We start from the raw sequence: 17,109 nt of genomic DNA, 5'->3' as shown, positions 1-17,109 counted from the left end.
AGCCATGGGCTCCTCTAAGCAGCTGCCTAGCACTCTGAAAATTAAAATAAATGATGCCCACAAAGCAGGAGAAGGCTATAAGATGATAGCAAAGCATTTTCAGATAGACATTTCCTCAGTTCGTAACGTAATTAAGAAATGGCAGTTAGCAGGAACGGTGGAGGTCAAGTTGAGGTCTGTAAGACCAAGAAAACTTTCCAAGAGAGCTACTCATAGGATTGCCAGAAAGGCAAATGAAAACCCCTGTTTGACTGCAAAAGACCTTCAGGAAGATTTAGCAGACTCTGGAGTGGTGGTGCACTGTTCTACTGTGCAGCGACACTGAAGAAATATGACCTTCATGGAAGAGTCATCAGAAGAAAACTTTTCCTGCATCGTTACCACAAATTTCAGCATCAGAAGTTTGCAAAGGAACATCTAAACAAGCCTGATGCATTTTGGAAACAAGTCAATGGTAGAATTGAGTTTTCTTCAGTTGGCAATTCTTCTAGAAGTGCCAGGATTTGTTTTCCTCAAAGACCATTTCTATATTTTAAAGATTCTTTGCTTCCTGCAGGGAGGAAGTGTGAGGCTATTTGGCTAACCATTGGTGGGAAGGTAATTTAGATTAGGAATCAATTAAAGCCAATTGTACGGACAAATGTCAACTTTCCCCTTATTATTCTTTTGCCTCGGAGAACAATTTAGAGTGATTTCTTTTTTTTAATCCTAACTTGCCCAAAGAGGTGAATATTAATGCACTGGGATCACGAATGTAATTCTGTGTCGTTTTCTTTTCTGTGTACATTGGAACAAAAAGTCTGTCAGACACAACTGTTTCATTCAATAAATCACGACCCACCCCAACTGAAATTTGTGGCCAATGATTATAATCAATGATGGGAAGGTTCAAATAATGAAGTGCTTCAAATATTTGGGATAGCATTTTATCAGATTGCATGTTTTAATTAGTTTTAATCAGTGGCTGATGTCATCACAGTGGGTCATGACATCACAATGGCTGATGTCATCACAATGGCTGATGACATCACAATAGCTGATGACATCACAGTGGCCAAATCAGAAACCATGAGAAATATTTTGGTGTTGATATCAGATAAGCACAATCTGTTGTGTCTCAGTCTTCAGCTAGGAAATAATAGAGAGCTAAAGAGGTGATAACTCCCGAACAAAATGGGGTTGGGATGGACCAGATGCTTGCTCAGGCAGGATGAAGAGGAAAGATCTCAGGTAATTCCAAACTTGTCAGCAAGTGTTCAGTGTCCAGCTGGCCCCCGTTCTTTGAACGTTCACTTTACGACTCCTCGCTGTTATGAAAGACCAAATTAGTTACTGGTTTTCGCTGACAAGAAGGTGTTTTCACTATTACAAAAAAATGCAGCGCGCACCCCGAGCAGCGAGAGTGGCGAAAATAGTGTTCAGCGTTTCTTGTGAAGCGAGCCGTTATAGAGGCAGCGCACACCCTGAGCAGCGAAAAGTGAAATAGCGTTCAGCGTTTTGTTTTGCAGCCAGCCGTTATAGAGGCAGCGCGCACCCCGAGTTGCGAGAGTGGCGAAAAGCCAAGCTTCTTCCCCGGGAACTACACTCAACATCTCAGCATTAGGCTGTCATAGCTTTGAACTGCGTGAGATTTTCACTACAATTGACAATGCTGCAATGATTGCAGAAAACTATGACTTTAACTTTGAAAGGGCACGTCGGTTCAGGGCAGGTTTGCAGGATGTTTTGAGTGCTTACAAAGAACTGTATGATAGAAAGATGTGTGAACGTTCCAGCGTGCTGGCTGTCTTCTTGACTGCTAAGTGAAACGACGCTGTACATCAGTGGTCCCCAACCTCCGGGCCGCGGACCGGTACTGATCCGCGAAGCATGCAGTGGTGCAGCGATAGCCGGAACGCACCCAGAAAAAAGCCGAAATAAACAAGCTAATTAATTAGGTGCTGCCTGGCATGTAAATGTCGGCCCAGATCAGAGACGATGCAATCAGCACCTAATTAATTAACACACATAAAAGTTGCTGGTGTACGCAGCAGGCCAGGCAGCATCTATAGGAAGAGGTGCAGTCGACATTTTGGGCCGAGACCCTTCGTCAGGACTAACTGAAGGAAGAGCTAGTAAGAGATTTGAAAGTGGGAGGGGGAGGGGGAGATCCGAAATGATAGGAGAAGACAGGAGGGGGAAGGATGGAGCCAAGAGCTGGACAGCTGATTGGCAAAAGGGATATGAGAGGATTATGGGACAGGAGGCCTAGGGAGAAAGAAAGGGGGAGGGGGGAAGCCCAGAGGATGGGCAATAATGGATGGGGTACGAGGGGGAGGTGGGGCATTAACGGAAGTTAGGGAAGTCACCGTTCATGCTATCAGGTTGGAGGCTACCCAGTCGGAATATAAGGTGTTGCTCCTCCAACCTGAGTACGGCTTCATCTTTACAGTAGAGGAGGCCATGGATAGACATATCGGAATGGGAATGGGAATGGGACATGGAATTAAAATGTGTGGCCACTGGGAAATCCTGCTTTCTCTGGTGGACAGAGCGTAGGTGTTCAGCGAAACGATCTCCCAGTCTGCATCGGGTCTCACCAATATATAGAAGGCTGCATCGGGAGCACGGGACGCAGTATATCACCCCAGCCGACTCACAGGTGAAGTGTCGCCTCACCTGGAAGGACTGTCTGGGGCCCTGAATGGTGGTAAGGGAGGAAGTGTAAGGGCGTGTGTAGCACTTGTTCCGCTTGCAAGGATAAGTGCCAGGAGGGAGATCGGTGGGGTGGGATGGTGGGGACAAATGGACAAGGGAGTCGCGTAGGGAGCCATCCCTGTGGAAAGCGGAGGGGGAGGGAAAGATGTGCTTAGTGGTGGGATCTCGTTGGAGCTGGCGGAAGTTACAGAGAATTATTTGTTGGACCTGGAGGCTGGTGGGGTGGTAGGTGAAGACAAGGGGAACCCTATCCCTAGTGGGGTGGTGGGAGGACGGGGTGAGAGCAGATGTGCGTGAAATGGCAGAGATGCGTTTGAGAGCAGAGTTGATGGTGGAGGAAGGGAAGCTCCTTTCTTTAAAAAAGGAGGACATCTCCTTCGTCCTGGAATGAAAAGCCTCATCCTGAAAGCAGATGCGGCGGAGATGGAGGATTTGCGAGAAGGGGATGGTATTTTTTCAAGAGACAGGGTGAGAAGAGGAATAGACCAGATAGCTGTGAGAGTCTGTAGGCTTATAGTAGGCATCAGTAGATAAGCTGTCTCTAGAGATAGAGACAGAAAGATCTAGAAAGGGGAGGGAGGTGTCAGAAATGGACCAGGTATTCAAGGACTCGGCAGCTAACCTCAATGAGTATGCCTCAGCTGTCACAGACTTCTTTGGAAATGCACGGAGAACTGTGTGTCTCACAAGACGATCCAGGTATTCCCTAACTGGAAACCATGGATGAATTATGAGGTCAAATCCCTTTTAAAGGCTAGGGCTGCGGCTTTTAGGTCCGGGGATACCAGTGGCTACACAGAATCCAGGCGTGAGCTCCGGAAAGCCATTAGGGGTGCCAAGAGGCAATATCGAGCCGAGTTGGAAGCCCAGGTTAACCAAAGGGATGCCAGTAGACTATGGCAGGGTCTAAATGAGATCACTGGGCACAAAGAAAAGGCTGGGAATTTCTTGTGTGATTCTTTCAAGGGTAACATGTTTGAGATGAACATTAAACTTTGAGGGTTTGGGCTAATAGGTTGCAGCAGGTTAGTGAAATATATGGAAGGATATAATGGGATGCATTGAAAGGGCAGGGAGGGGGCAATCCAGTGGACGGATGTACAGAATTTAAGTTGCTGGATGTTAAATGTTTGCAAGCTTCCTGCCCATCTAATCTTTATTTTATCAAATCAGAAAATACTAACAGCTCGGGAACTAATCTATTTCCATTCTCTTGCCCTTGTGCAGTCTGCTTCCTCAGAAGACAGTGCCCCTTCATCAAACAAAGCTGATAGAAAGACTAACACCAGCCCTAGTTTACAGTCATGCCAAGGATCCTGCAGCTCATCTGACGAATCTGTATCCATGACACAATCAGGTATGAAGTTTCTGACAGCTATGTGTGAGCTTTTCAGTATTTATACTCGGTAGGTACTCACAGAATTCCATGTAAGCACAGCTAACATTACAGCTCAGTACTGATGGGAGAGTCTCAGCAAATCTAGTTGCTCATGAAGGGTTGCAATTGTCCATATCAGCAGAATTGTATTCAGCTGCAAACTGTAATCTCGAGGCCTGGTCTATCACTCCTTTTGACCATTACTATCAAGCTAGGGACCAATGCCAGTTCAGTGGTGAGTATAGAAAGAAGTTTTACAAGTTGCATTGGGTGGATCTGAACTGAATAGAGCTGCTACACAGAACCATCAGCTTGTTAAATGGCAAAAGCAGCATGCAGTAAACAGATGCATCACACACAATGCTGGAGGAACTCAGCAGGCCAGACAGCATTAAAGGAAAAGAGTAAACAATCGATGTTTCAGGCCGAAAACCTTCACGACTGGAACGGAAGGAAGAAGGAGTCAGAAAAAGAAGGTGGGGGAAAGGAAGGAAGAGATACAAGTTGGCAGGTGATAGGTGATACTGGGAGAGGTGGAGCGGTTAAAGTAAAGAGCTGGGAAGTTGATTGGTGAAAGGGGTAAAGGGTTAGAGTAGGGGGTATTTGATAGGAGAGGACAGAGGACCATTGAAGAAGGGAAGGAGGAGGAGCCCCAGTGGGAGGTGATGGGCAGGTAAGGAGATGAGGTGAGAGAGGGAAACGAATGGAGAGGAGGAGGAGGCAGTTACTGGAAGTTTGAGAAATTGACGTTTGTGCCATCAGGTTGGAGATCACCCAAACAAAAAATAAGCTCTTTGCCGCTCCAACCTGAGGGTGGCCTCACAGTGACAGGAGACCATGGACTGACATAATGGAATGGAAAGTAGAGTTGGAATGGCTGGCCACCGGAAAATCCCGCTTTTTGTGGCAGATGGAGCGAAGCTGCTTGACAAATGTCTCCCAGTCTGGTCTGATCAATATATAGGAGGCAACACTAGATACTATAGGTGATCCCAACAGACTCACGGGTGAAGTGTCGCCTGGCGTGGAAGGGCTGTTTGAAGCCCTGAATGGTAGTGAGGAAGCAGGTGTAGGGGCAGGTGTGGCCCTTGTTCTGCTTGCAAGGATAAGTGCCAGGAGGGAAATCAGTGGGGAGGGATGAGTGGACAAGGGAGTCGTGTAAGGAGTGATTCCTACGGAAAGATGTGCTTGGTGGTGGGCTCCCTTTGGAGATAGCAGAAGTTGCAGAGAGTTACGTGCGGGATGCAGAGGCTTGTGTGGTGATAGGTGAGGACAAGAGGAACCCTATCCCTCGTGTGGTGGCAGGTGGAAGGGTTCAGGGTGATTTGTGCAATGTGGTTGAGGGCTACGTTGATAGTGGAGGAAAGGAAGCCCTTTTCTTTGAAGAAGGAGGATATCTCAGTTGTTCTGGAATGAAAAGCTTCATTCTGGGAGCAGATGCAGTGGAAATGGAGGAACTAAGGCCAGGGAATGGCATTTTTGCAAGTGATAGGGTGGGAAGATGTCTTGTCCAGAGAGCTGTGAGAGTCAGTGGGTTTGTAAAGAGTATCAGCAGATAAACTGTCTCCAAAGATGGAGACGGGGATCGAGAAAGGGGAGAGAGGTGCAAGAAGTGGGCCAGTTGAGGGCAGTGTGGAAATTGGAGAAAGTTGAGGAAATTGATGAGCTCAGCATGGGTGCTGGAAGCAGGACCAATGCAGTTATCTTTGTAGCGTAGGAAGAGTTGTGGAGTGATGCCCGTTTAGGTTCGAAACATGGACTGTTCCACAACTGTTAACTCTCTTCCGTAGCTGTTGCCTAGCCTGCTGAGTTCCTTCAGCATTTTCTGGGTATTACTTTGGATTTCCTATATCTGCAGATTTTCTCATCTTCAATGAAGAGTTCAGCAGTTCCCCAACCAATGGATCTGATCAAAGTTCTGCCACCCTGGATCACACAGTCGTGATGGTGATAGGTTAGCTAACATGAGGACACTTCTCCAGTGAAGATCCCCACCTTCAATTAAACCAGAGCCTGGAATGAACTTTGTGAAACTATATTCAACTCGAAGAACTGAGTGAATGATGCATCTGTGCTTCCTCCCAAAGTCCTCACTGTTATAATGGTAGTTTTCAGCCAAATCAAAGAATGAGCGAGTAGCAGGAACAGCAATAATAATGAAAAGGGACAACCTCCGATGTGTCGTGCTTAAAGTTGCACTTCAGAACTAAATGCCTAGCAAGCCAAGCATATCCAGTACAGGTCTGTCAGTGGCAACTACATGTCCCTAGTTATGTTCTATCCACCAAAAACAGAGTATATCCGATCTGGCTAATTACTGTCCTATCATAAAAGTAATGGGAGGTGTCACCAACTGTGCTCTTAAGGGACATTTGCTCTTCAGTAATCTGTTCCCCCATGCCCATTTTGACTTTCCAGGGTCAGAGTTAGTGCAGTATTTACAGGTGATTTGAGTGACTGCCTTTAATGAGGCTGTATTTGACAGGGTGTGGGATTAAATAGCCCGAATCAAATTGAACTCTGGAAATCAACATGAAAACTCACTGGCAAGATTTGTACCACACAAAGGAAAAGGTTTAAAAGCAGTGGTCAGTGAGTTCTAACTTTGGTTAGTGAAATGCTGCGTGTAATCTATTTTGCAGCAAGTATTTCTCTGCCTATTGATGCAATGCTCACCATTAGCTTCCATTTTTTTAAAAATCCAATTTTATATTTAAATTGTTTCCTGATGTTTCCCTGCTTATGATCTCAATGAGTCCACAACTGTATTTGCTGTTGAGAGTGTGAGCCATGTCTCCAACGAGGCCGTGACTCTGGCCGGTCAGTGTCCGACGAGGTTGGGGCTTCATGTGCGTAATTGGTATTTTGGGGGATATCAGTATTTCTTTCCTTCCCTGTTTGCCCTTCATCTATTGGCTTACTGGGCCAATTAAGAAGACATTTAAGAGTCTATTGCCTTGCTCAGCTGTGTGTTAGTAGTATTCTGAGCTTTAAGAGTGCATTTAGTGAGTTATGGATCTGATTGCACTGTACAGTGACAGCTTTTGATTATATTTACGGGAGAATGGTACCAGGAGGACAGTGTCAAAATCAAAATGCATTTCCTGTCACTGGGGATCTCAGGACATGTGTGATAAACAAAACAAAATGGTATGTGAGAGTTTCCATTCAATTCTGGCAGCTATTAATGCATTGAATCAGGTGGATTTTAATTCGAAATTTAAGCTTCAAGTAGCAATAAATGAATAGAAACTGAGTAAAATTGTTAGTTGATTTCACCCTGCTGAGGTATGTATTTTGAATGATAAATAATTGGTTGAATTGGAAGCTACTACCTATTATAACATTGATTTGATTGCATCCTGAACAGAGAAAGCATCTGAGCAGAGTGATATCGAGGGCAGGATTCATGCACCTAAAGATGATCTGAGGAAACATAAACCTATTGTAAACAAATTGAAGAAAGGGAAGAAGCTTCGGAAGGAGAGATTGAAGGCACAGGAGGTCAGTCTCATTAACGAACTAAGGGTAAGATTGTCGTCGTACTCACCTTGACTGCCCTGCCAGTCTTTGATTAGGGCAATAAGAACGTTGTATGTATATACTACCCCAAAATCAATTTGCTATCCACAATATTCATTTTTTAATTTGGAAAATTGTTGAGGAAATTCAGTAACACACATCAAAGTTGCTGGTGAATGTTTATGTGTGTTGCTTGAAATCCTAGCATCTGCAGATTTCCTGGTGTTTGAGGAAATTAAGTACATGATTATTCAAAGGACTTGATCTACCTTTATTCTTTTTGTTTCTGTTCCATTGCTGGAAAATCCTTTATATCACCCTCAACTCATTCTTAAGGCCCTTTGCATTGCTATATTGCTTCTGACTTTCAAGAGTCTTTGAAAAGTATGCAGCATTCCATAGTGCGTTCGGTTGTCTTTCCCCAGTTGCTGCTATTCTCCTGCTTTGTATCTGCTATGTTAAAGCAGCAGGAGGCAATGCTTTCTGAAAGTTTGGGGAAATCTGCATTGTTGCAGTCTTTACAATTTATTTTTTACAGCATTTAGCCAAATTGATTTGCCATCCTCTGAATATTTTCAGTTGTCAGCCTTGATTAATTTACCAACTAAAATTGGATTGATTAAGTTGAAAATGCTTTTGCTGATTTGTTGAGTTTGCAGCCACTGTCTTCGTATGCCGATGGAAAGCTGTTTCCAATATTCTGAGACATATGTGAATTTTGGACTGTACTTCATATTGCTTTCCTTCAGGTTTTGGTGTTTTGTTAATTGTGGCTGGTTGGTGGGTGGGTGAGCTGTAAATATTTTGTGTGTAAGGTGGGGTTGGGGGTTTCGATGTTACTGTGACTGGTCTGTTTTGCAGGCGAGGGGGTCGGGGATTGTTATTGTTTCTTATCTTTGTCGTACTGATGGTGGGGAGAGTTGGTGTCTTTTCTTTCATCAACTCTCATGGTCTTTCTGTATTTCAGGACTATCTGGAGAAGACAAGTATCAGAGTTGTACGTGCATACTTTGACAATAAAATGAACCTTTGAACATTTCACCGTTTTCTTTCTCTTGTATTACCAGTCCTGTGATGAATCGATTAAAAGGACTCCAGCAAAACTAAGCAAAGTGTCCAGTTCCACCAAACCACAAATCAAAACCCCTTCCTCCATTGCTGCTGAGAAGCCCAAGGCTGAACCACTTTCTCTACAAAGGTAATGTCACTGGGCAATACAGCCTTAGTTGGAAAAGGACTTCTCAGAATATTGGTAGTGTCACTGTTTTATAAGTTAAACATAATGGGATGCCTTCTCCCCTATTGAAAGTACTTATTTTTAAATTAGGTTGCACGTGACTGTTGTTCATTTATTTAGCAGACTTCTTTAAAGAGTAGTACAGTATTTTCTACTGAGGAGGTGGAGCATGAAACAATGACAGTGACTTTTGAAATATTATTTCAGTAATTTTGTTTCTCTCTTTTTAGACACTGCTTCACCTGCTGAATATTTTGTCATTCTCTTTACATTTCCAGCACCTGTGATTTTTTGATTTCTGTTTTCAAAAAGTTTACTAAATTTCTAGCAGGTTTTCTTTCAAGAGCTGATTGTTCCATCCAGTGACATAATTCATTCTATTCTGCAGTTTAATGATAATCTGTGAAATTTGCTGTGCTCCTGAGTCTGTGGGATTTGGCTCAGAAATGTTGTGAGTAGCTTGCTGTAACACGCACGGAATCAGGCAGAATTTGTGAAAAGAAAAGCAGTCTGCAATGTCGATCAGCGATCCTTCGTCACTGCAAAATTCCAAAGACAATATGATATTTATCTGCCAAGCTCTTAAGCTCAAAATTAGTTTTCTGCTTTTTGTTCTCAGGGCTGAATCTGAAAAGAGCTGGAAATCGCTTCCTGAGGGTGAAGGATCTAATGTGTCATTGAGTTGCTTTGTTAAAAAGGGTACGTCTGCATCTCAAAATGTTCTCTCTGTAAACACCTGAGATGACACATTCCAAAAACACTTGATAAAAGAAAGTTTTTTAAGTTGAAAGTTTCCAAGTATAAACACTTTTAAAAATTAGTTGAACAACTAAATTGTGTTTCTAAAAATAAAACCTACCTGCCTATTTCCTAAGCCAAGCTCATAGAACCATAAAAATAAATATGTTGGGAATTGCATCTGTGATGGTCAAGAAAAGAGCTACCCATTCTAATTCCACGTCCTACCTCAGGCTCTGTAGCCCAGTTGATCACAGCGCTTCAGATATTCATTTACTTTTTAAATATGAGGGGAAGTATTTCAGATCCCTCTACCATCCTCTGAGTGAAAATACTTTTAATACTACTAGCAGTTACGATGGACCTCAGTTTTTTTTTAATCCCCCTGTTCAGGAAATAAGCCCTTCTCATTTCTGCCATTTGATCCTCCCAATTTTATACATCTCAAGACTAGAAAACAACCCAAGCTTATCCAATCTTTCCTCCATAGCTACAATTTTCCAGGCTTAACATTATCTCTTGTAAGACCGACCTGGGCTCCCACAATCCAGGCTATTCATATGGTACGGTATTGAAGGATTACTCTACCAATAGAGATGCAATGGTAACCGGAAACCTGTCTGGTTTTATCAATGTAACAGATAATGTTATCCTAATTTTAAAAAGAAGTAGGAAGTGTTCTTCCTCCAGTTCTTGCCAATGTTTTTCTGGCAACCGACACTTAGAACATTATCTGGTCTGCAATCTCTCCATCACTTCAATCACTTTCAGTTACTTGGCCCAGATCACTTTATTTTCACTATGGGTTTAGTGTTTACACGTTTTCATCCCCTTCCAGGAAGTCCTTAATGTTCTGCTTCTTTCTAGACAACAGACCTCATCAGTTCCCCTTCATCACCATCTTTCCTCACCTGGTAGAACTAGTTCTTACTCTCAAGTTTGACTTAGGTTTCTCCCACTTTCTCCAAACTAAAGGTGAAGCCTCGGACAGTTGCATGGGCCCCAATTAAACATGCCTTTTCAGCAGTTATATGGGACAATCCATGTTTCAAGCCTTCACTAGTAACGCCTTGGCTTCCTGCATATGGCGTGCACGCAGTAGCTTCATTTCGGGTACAGTGAACCAGATGCCCGATATGTTAACTCCACCTGCTCTCCTTGCTGATCTCCAGGGTCCCAAGCTTAAACCTCTCAGGCTGGGGATTGCCCTGCAGGTGATAGGGCATGGTCCTCAATTTCTCAACTCCCAGCATGCCCAGTAACTCGTAGATGAGTCTACTCTCGAAGTCCCATCCCTGGTCGCTATGTATCCGCCTGGGGAAGGCCATAATGCATGAAATACTTCTCCCATAACACTTTTGCCACCGTAGTCGCCTTCTGGTCCTTGATAGGAAAAGCCTGAGCATATCCAGTGTAGTGGTCCGTGATGACTAAGACACTGTCCGTGTTGCTGGCATCGGGTTCTATAGACAGGAAATCCATACACACCAGGTCCAGGAGCCCTGCACTCTGCAGGTATGACAGAGGAGCTGCCTGCACAGGCAGTGTCTTCCAGCGTATGCAGCGAATGCACGACTTGCAGTCCTCTTCAACCTCCAACTTCATTCAGGGCCAGAAAAACCATAGGTCTTGTCCACCCCCAAATGTCCAGGATCATCATGAAGTGAACTCAACGCAATGCTCCGATACTTCTCAGGCAGAACCAGCTGGCAACGCCGAGGTCGGTCCGGGGCTGACATGGCCGGTATAAAATTTGGTTCTTTAACTTCAAACGAGGCTATTCTCTCAGTAATGGAGGTACTGAAGCTGGTTTTGTCTTCTCCGCCTGCGCCATATCCCCCTTTCCAAATACATACCAAATAGTGCCAGTGCCCGGATCACCTCACTGAGCAGCTGCCACTCCTCCAGAACTCAATTCCGGCAGCTGCTTGCTCTTCAGAGCAGTCAGGTTACAGTAAACTGGAGGTAGGGCATCATCAGAAGCCCCCAAATGATCCACTGCTCAATCCGCCCTTTCCTTTTCCTCGGCCTTCACGGTGATGGCAAACTGACACATGGCCTTTATAACCCTTATTTTGTTGTGTGGTTAGTAGAGAAACCAAATATAAAAGACAAAGACGCCACTCTTGTTAAAGTTAACAGTTTGTGCACAAAAATCTTTGGAGCTCACGCCTCCGGTGTTCCTCCTCAATGACCTCCGCCGAAACGTTGCCAACCGCTGGACCCTCGAATTCCCGTAGACTCCGTCCGGTGATCACCGAGCACTCCCCGCACTCGTTCTACCTCCTCACTCGCCTCGACCGAAAAACCACAAAAGCTCGGTTCCCAGACAAACAAGATAGAATAATGTGTCTCTCATTTGGTTAGTTCCCTGTTATCTGTAGTTAAAACCCAAATATCGCAGCTACAGAGAAACTATTACATCAGCAGTTAGCATTACAGAGACGCCATTTCATTAGCCTTAGCAGTTAACATTACCAAGAACCCTACATGTGTTAGTCGGTATGTGTTCTAAGACTGGGGCTCTCAGTACATGTGTGATAAACAAAACAAAATGGTATGTGAGAGTTTCCAATTAATTCTGGCAGCTATTACTGCGTTGAATCAGATAGATTTTAATTGGAAACTTAAGCTTCAGGTAGCGATAAATGAATAGAAACTAAGTAAAATTGTTAGTTGAGTTCTCCCTGCTGAGGTGTATATTTTGAATGATAAAGAATTGGTTGAATTGGAAGCTACTACCTATTATAACTTTGATTTGATTGCATCCCTAACAGGGACAGCATCTGCCAAGAGATCTAGTGTAGACAAATTGAAGGAAGTGCATGAAAAGTATCAGGAGGAGAGATTGAAGGCACAGGAGGCCAGACTCAGTAAAAAACTAGAGGTAAGATTATTGTTATACCTTCTTACCTTGACTGTCCTGCCAGTCTTTGATTAGGGCAATAAGAACGTTGTATGTATATACTACCCCAAAATCAATTTGCTATCCACAATATTCATTTTTTAATTTGGAAAATTGTTGAGGAAATTCAGTAACACACATCAAAGTTGCTGGTGAATGTTTATGTGTGTTGCTTGAAATCCTAGCATCTGCAGATTTCCTGGTGTTTGAGGAAATTAAGTACATGATTATTCAAAGGACTTGATCTACCTTTATTCTTTTTGTTTCTGTTCCATTGCTGGAAAATCCTTTATATCACCCTCAACTCATTCTTAAGGCCCTTTGCATTGCTATATTGCTTCTGACTTTCAAGAGTCTTTGAAAAGTATGCAGCATTCCATAGTGCGTTCGGTTGTCTTTCCCCAGTTGCTGCTATTCTCCTGCTTTGTATCTGCTATGTTAAAGCAGCAGGAGGCAATGCTTTCTGAAAGTTTGGGGAAATCTGCATTGTTGCAGTCTTTACAATTTATTTTTTACAGCATTTAGCCAAATTGATTTGCCATCCTCTGAATATTTTCAGTTGTCAGCCTTGATTAATTTACCAACTAAAATTGGATTGATTAAGTTGAAAATGCTTTTGCTGATTTGTTGAGTTTGCAGCCACTGTCTTCGTATGCCGATGGAAAGCTGTTTCCAATATTCTGAGACATATGTGAATTTTGGACTGTACTTCATATTGCTTTCCTTCAGGTTTTGGTGTTTTGTTAATTGTGGCTGGTTGGTGGGTGGGTGAGCTGTAAATATTTTGTGTGTAAGGTGGGGTTGGGGGTTTCGATGTTACTGTGACTGGTCTGTTTTGCAGGCGAGGGGGTCGGGGATTGTTATTGTTTCTTATCTTTGTCGTACTGATGGTGGGGAGAGTTGGTGTCTTTTCTTTCATCAACTCTCATGGTCTTTCTGTATTTCAGGACTATCTGGAGAAGACAAGTATCAGAGTTGTACGTGCATACTTTGACAATAAAATGAACCTTTGAACATTTCACCGTTTTCTTTCTCTTGTATTACCAGTCCTGTGATGAATCGATTAAAAGGACTCCAGCAAAACTAAGCAAAGTGTCCAGTTCCACCAAACCACAAATCAAAACCCCTTCCTCCATTGCTGCTGAGAAGCCCAAGGCTGAACCACTTTCTCTACAAAGGTAATGTCACTGGGCAATACAGCCTTAGTTGGAAAAGGACTTCTCAGAATATTGGTAGTGTCACTGTTTTATAAGTTAAACATAATGGGATGCCTTCTCCCCTATTGAAAGTACTTATTTTTAAATTAGGTTGCACGTGACTGTTGTTCATTTATTTAGCAGACTTCTTTAAAGAGTAGTACAGTATTTTCTACTGAGGAGGTGGAGCATGAAACAATGACAGTGACTTTTGAAATATTATTTCAGTAATTTTGTTTCTCTCTTTTTAGACACTGCTTCACCTGCTGAATATTTTGTCATTCTCTTTACATTTCCAGCACCTGTGATTTTTTGATTTCTGTTTTCAAAAAGTTTACTAAATTTCTAGCAGGTTTTCTTTCAAGAGCTGATTGTTCCATCCAGTGACATAATTCATTCTATTCTGCAGTTTAATGATAATCTGTGAAATTTGCTGTGCTCCTGAGTCTGTGGGATTTGGCTCAGAAATGTTGTGAGTAGCTTGCTGTAACACGCACGGAATCAGGCAGAATTTGTGAAAAGAAAAGCAGTCTGCAATGTCGATCAGCGATCCTTCGTCACTGCAAAATTCCAAAGACAATATGATATTTATCTGCCAAGCTCTTAAGCTCAAAATTAGTTTTCTGCTTTTTGTTCTCAGGGCTGAATCTGAAAAGAGCTGGAAATCGCTTCCTGAGGGTGAAGGATCTAATGTGTCATTGAGTTGCTTTGTTAAAAAGGGTACGTCTGCATCTCAAAATGTTCTCTCTGTAAACACCTGAGATGACACATTCCAAAAACACTTGATAAAAGAAAGTTTTTTAAGTTGAAAGTTTCCAAGTATAAACACTTTTAAAAATTAGTTGAACAACTAAATTGTGTTTCTAAAAATAAAACCTACCTGCCTATTTCCTAAGCCAAGCTCATAGAACCATAAAAATAAATATGTTGGGAATTGCATCTGTGATGGTCAAGAAAAGAGCTACCCATTCTAATTCCACGTCCTACCTCAGGCTCTGTAGCCCAGTTGATCACAGCGCTTCAGATATTCATTTACTTTTTAAATATGAGGGGAAGTATTTCAGATCCCTCTACCATCCTCTGAGTGAAAATACTTTTAATACTACTAGCAGTTACGATGGACCTCAGTTTTTTTTTAATCCCCCTGTTCAGGAAATAAGCCCTTCTCATTTCTGCCATTTGATCCTCCCAATTTTATACATCTCAAGACTAGAAAACAACCCAAGCTTATCCAATCTTTCCTCCATAGCTACAATTTTCCAGGCTTAACATTATCTCTTGTAAGACCGACCTGGGCTCCCACAATCCAGGCTATTCATATGGTACGGTATTGAAGGATTACTCTACCAATAGAGATGCAATGGTAACCGGAAACCTGTCTGGTTTTATCAATGTAACAGATAATGTTATCCTAATTTTAAAAAGAAGTAGGAAGTGTTCTTCCTCCAGTTCTTGCCAATGTTTTTCTGGCAACCGACACTTAGAACATTATCTGGTCTGCAATCTCTCCATCACTTCAATCACTTTCAGTTACTTGGCCCAGATCACTTTATTTTCACTATGGGTTTAGTGTTTACACGTTTTCATCCCCTTCCAGGAAGTCCTTAATGTTCTGCTTCTTTCTAGACAACAGACCTCATCAGTTCCCCTTCATCACCATCTTTCCTCACCTGGTAGAACTAGTTCTTACTCTCAAGTTTGACTTAGGTTTCTCCCACTTTCTCCAAACTAAAGGTGAAGCCTCGGACAGTTGCATGGGCCCCAATTAAACATGCCTTTTCAGCAGTTATATGGGACAATCCATGTTTCAAGCCTTCACTAGTAACGCCTTGGCTTCCTGCATATGGCGTGCACGCAGTAGCTTCATTTCGGGTACAGTGAACCAGATGCCCGATATGTTAACTCCACCTGCTCTCCTTGCTGATCTCCAGGGTCCCAAGCTTAAACCTCTCAGGCTGGGGATTGCCCTGCAGGTGATAGGGCATGGTCCTCAATTTCTCAACTCCCAGCATGCCCAGTAACTCGTAGATGAGTCTACTCTCGAAGTCCCATCCCTGGTCGCTATGTATCCGCCTGGGGAAGGCCATAATGCATGAAATACTTCTCCCATAACACTTTTGCCACCGTAGTCGCCTTCTGGTCCTTGATAGGAAAAGCCTGAGCATATCCAGTGTAGTGGTCCGTGATGACTAAGACACTGTCCGTGTTGCTGGCATCGGGTTCTATAGACAGGAAATCCATACACACCAGGTCCAGGAGCCCTGCACTCTGCAGGTATGACAGAGGAGCTGCCTGCACAGGCAGTGTCTTCCAGCGTATGCAGCGAATGCACGACTTGCAGTCCTCTTCAACCTCCAACTTCATTCAGGGCCAGAAAAACCATAGGTCTTTTCCACCCCCAAATGTCCAGGATCATCATGAAGTGAACTCAACGCAATGCTCCGATACTTCTCAGGCAGAACCAGCTGGCAAGGCCGAGGTCGGTCCGGGGCTGACATGGCCGGTATAAAATTTGGTTCTTTAACTTCAAACGAGGCTATTCTCTCAGTAATGGAGGTACTGAAGCTGGTTTTGTCTTCTCCGCCTGCGCCATATCCCCCTTTCCAAATACATACCAAATAGTGCCAGTGCCCGGATCACCTCACTGAGCAGCTGCCACTCCTCCAGAACTCAATTCCGGCAGCTGCTTGCTCTTCAGAGCAGTCAGGTTACAGTAAACTGGAGGTAGGGCATCATCAGAAGCCCCCAAATGATCCACTGCTCAATCCGCCCTTTCCTTTTCGTCGGCCTTCACGGTGATGGCAAACTGACACATGGCCTTTATAACCCTTATTTTGTTGTGTGGTTAGTAGAGAAACCAAATATAAAAGACAAAGACGCCACTCTTGTTAAAGTTAACAGTTTGTGCACAAAAATCTTTGGAGCTCACGCCTCCGGTGTTCCTCCTCAATGACCTCCGCCGAAACGTTGCCAACCGCTGGACCCTCGAATTCCCGTAGACTCCGTCCGGTGATCACCGAGCACTCCCCGCACTCGTTCTACCTCCTCACTCGCCTCGACCGAAAAACCACAAAAGCTCGGTTCCCAGACAAACAAGATAGAATAATGTGTCTCTCATTTGGTTAGTTCCCTGTTATCTGTAGTTAAAACCCAAATATCGCAGCTACAGAGAAACTATTACATCAGCAGTTAGCATTACAGAGACGCCATTTCATTAGCCTTAGCAGTTAACATTACCAAGAACCCTACATGTGTTAGTCGGTATGTGTTCTAAGACTGGGGCTCTCAGTACATGTGTGATAAACAAAACAAAATGGTATGTGAGAGTTTCCAATTAATTCTGGCAGCTATTACTGCGTTGAATCAGATAGATTTTAATTGGAAACTTAAGCTTCAGGTAGCGATAAATGAATAGAAACTAAGTAAAATTGTTAGT

At 43.4% G+C, this 17,109-nt stretch overlaps 1 protein-coding gene across 1 annotated transcript in view; it reads left to right on the top strand.

Moving 5' to 3' along the window:
• The first annotated feature begins 11,363 nt into the window (after positions 1–11,363).
• The window catches only part of LOC140203621 (serine/threonine-protein phosphatase 2A 65 kDa regulatory subunit A beta isoform-like), a 57,255-nt gene continuing 51,509 nt past the window's right edge, over positions 11,364–17,109 (top strand). Inside the window, exon 1 of the mRNA XM_072269669.1 lies at positions 11,364–11,369. Within this exon, the coding sequence (XP_072125770.1) occupies positions 11,364–11,369 (6 nt within the window). The remainder of the gene's footprint in view (positions 11,370–17,109) is intronic.

Source organism: Mobula birostris, chromosome 10, assembly GCF_030028105.1.
Source record: "Mobula birostris isolate sMobBir1 chromosome 10, sMobBir1.hap1, whole genome shotgun sequence".
NCBI classification, from domain to species: Eukaryota; Metazoa; Chordata; class Chondrichthyes; order Myliobatiformes; family Myliobatidae; genus Mobula; species Mobula birostris.
The sequence above is the reverse complement of the archived record's forward strand: the minus strand, read 5'-3'. Positions and strand labels throughout refer to the sequence as shown.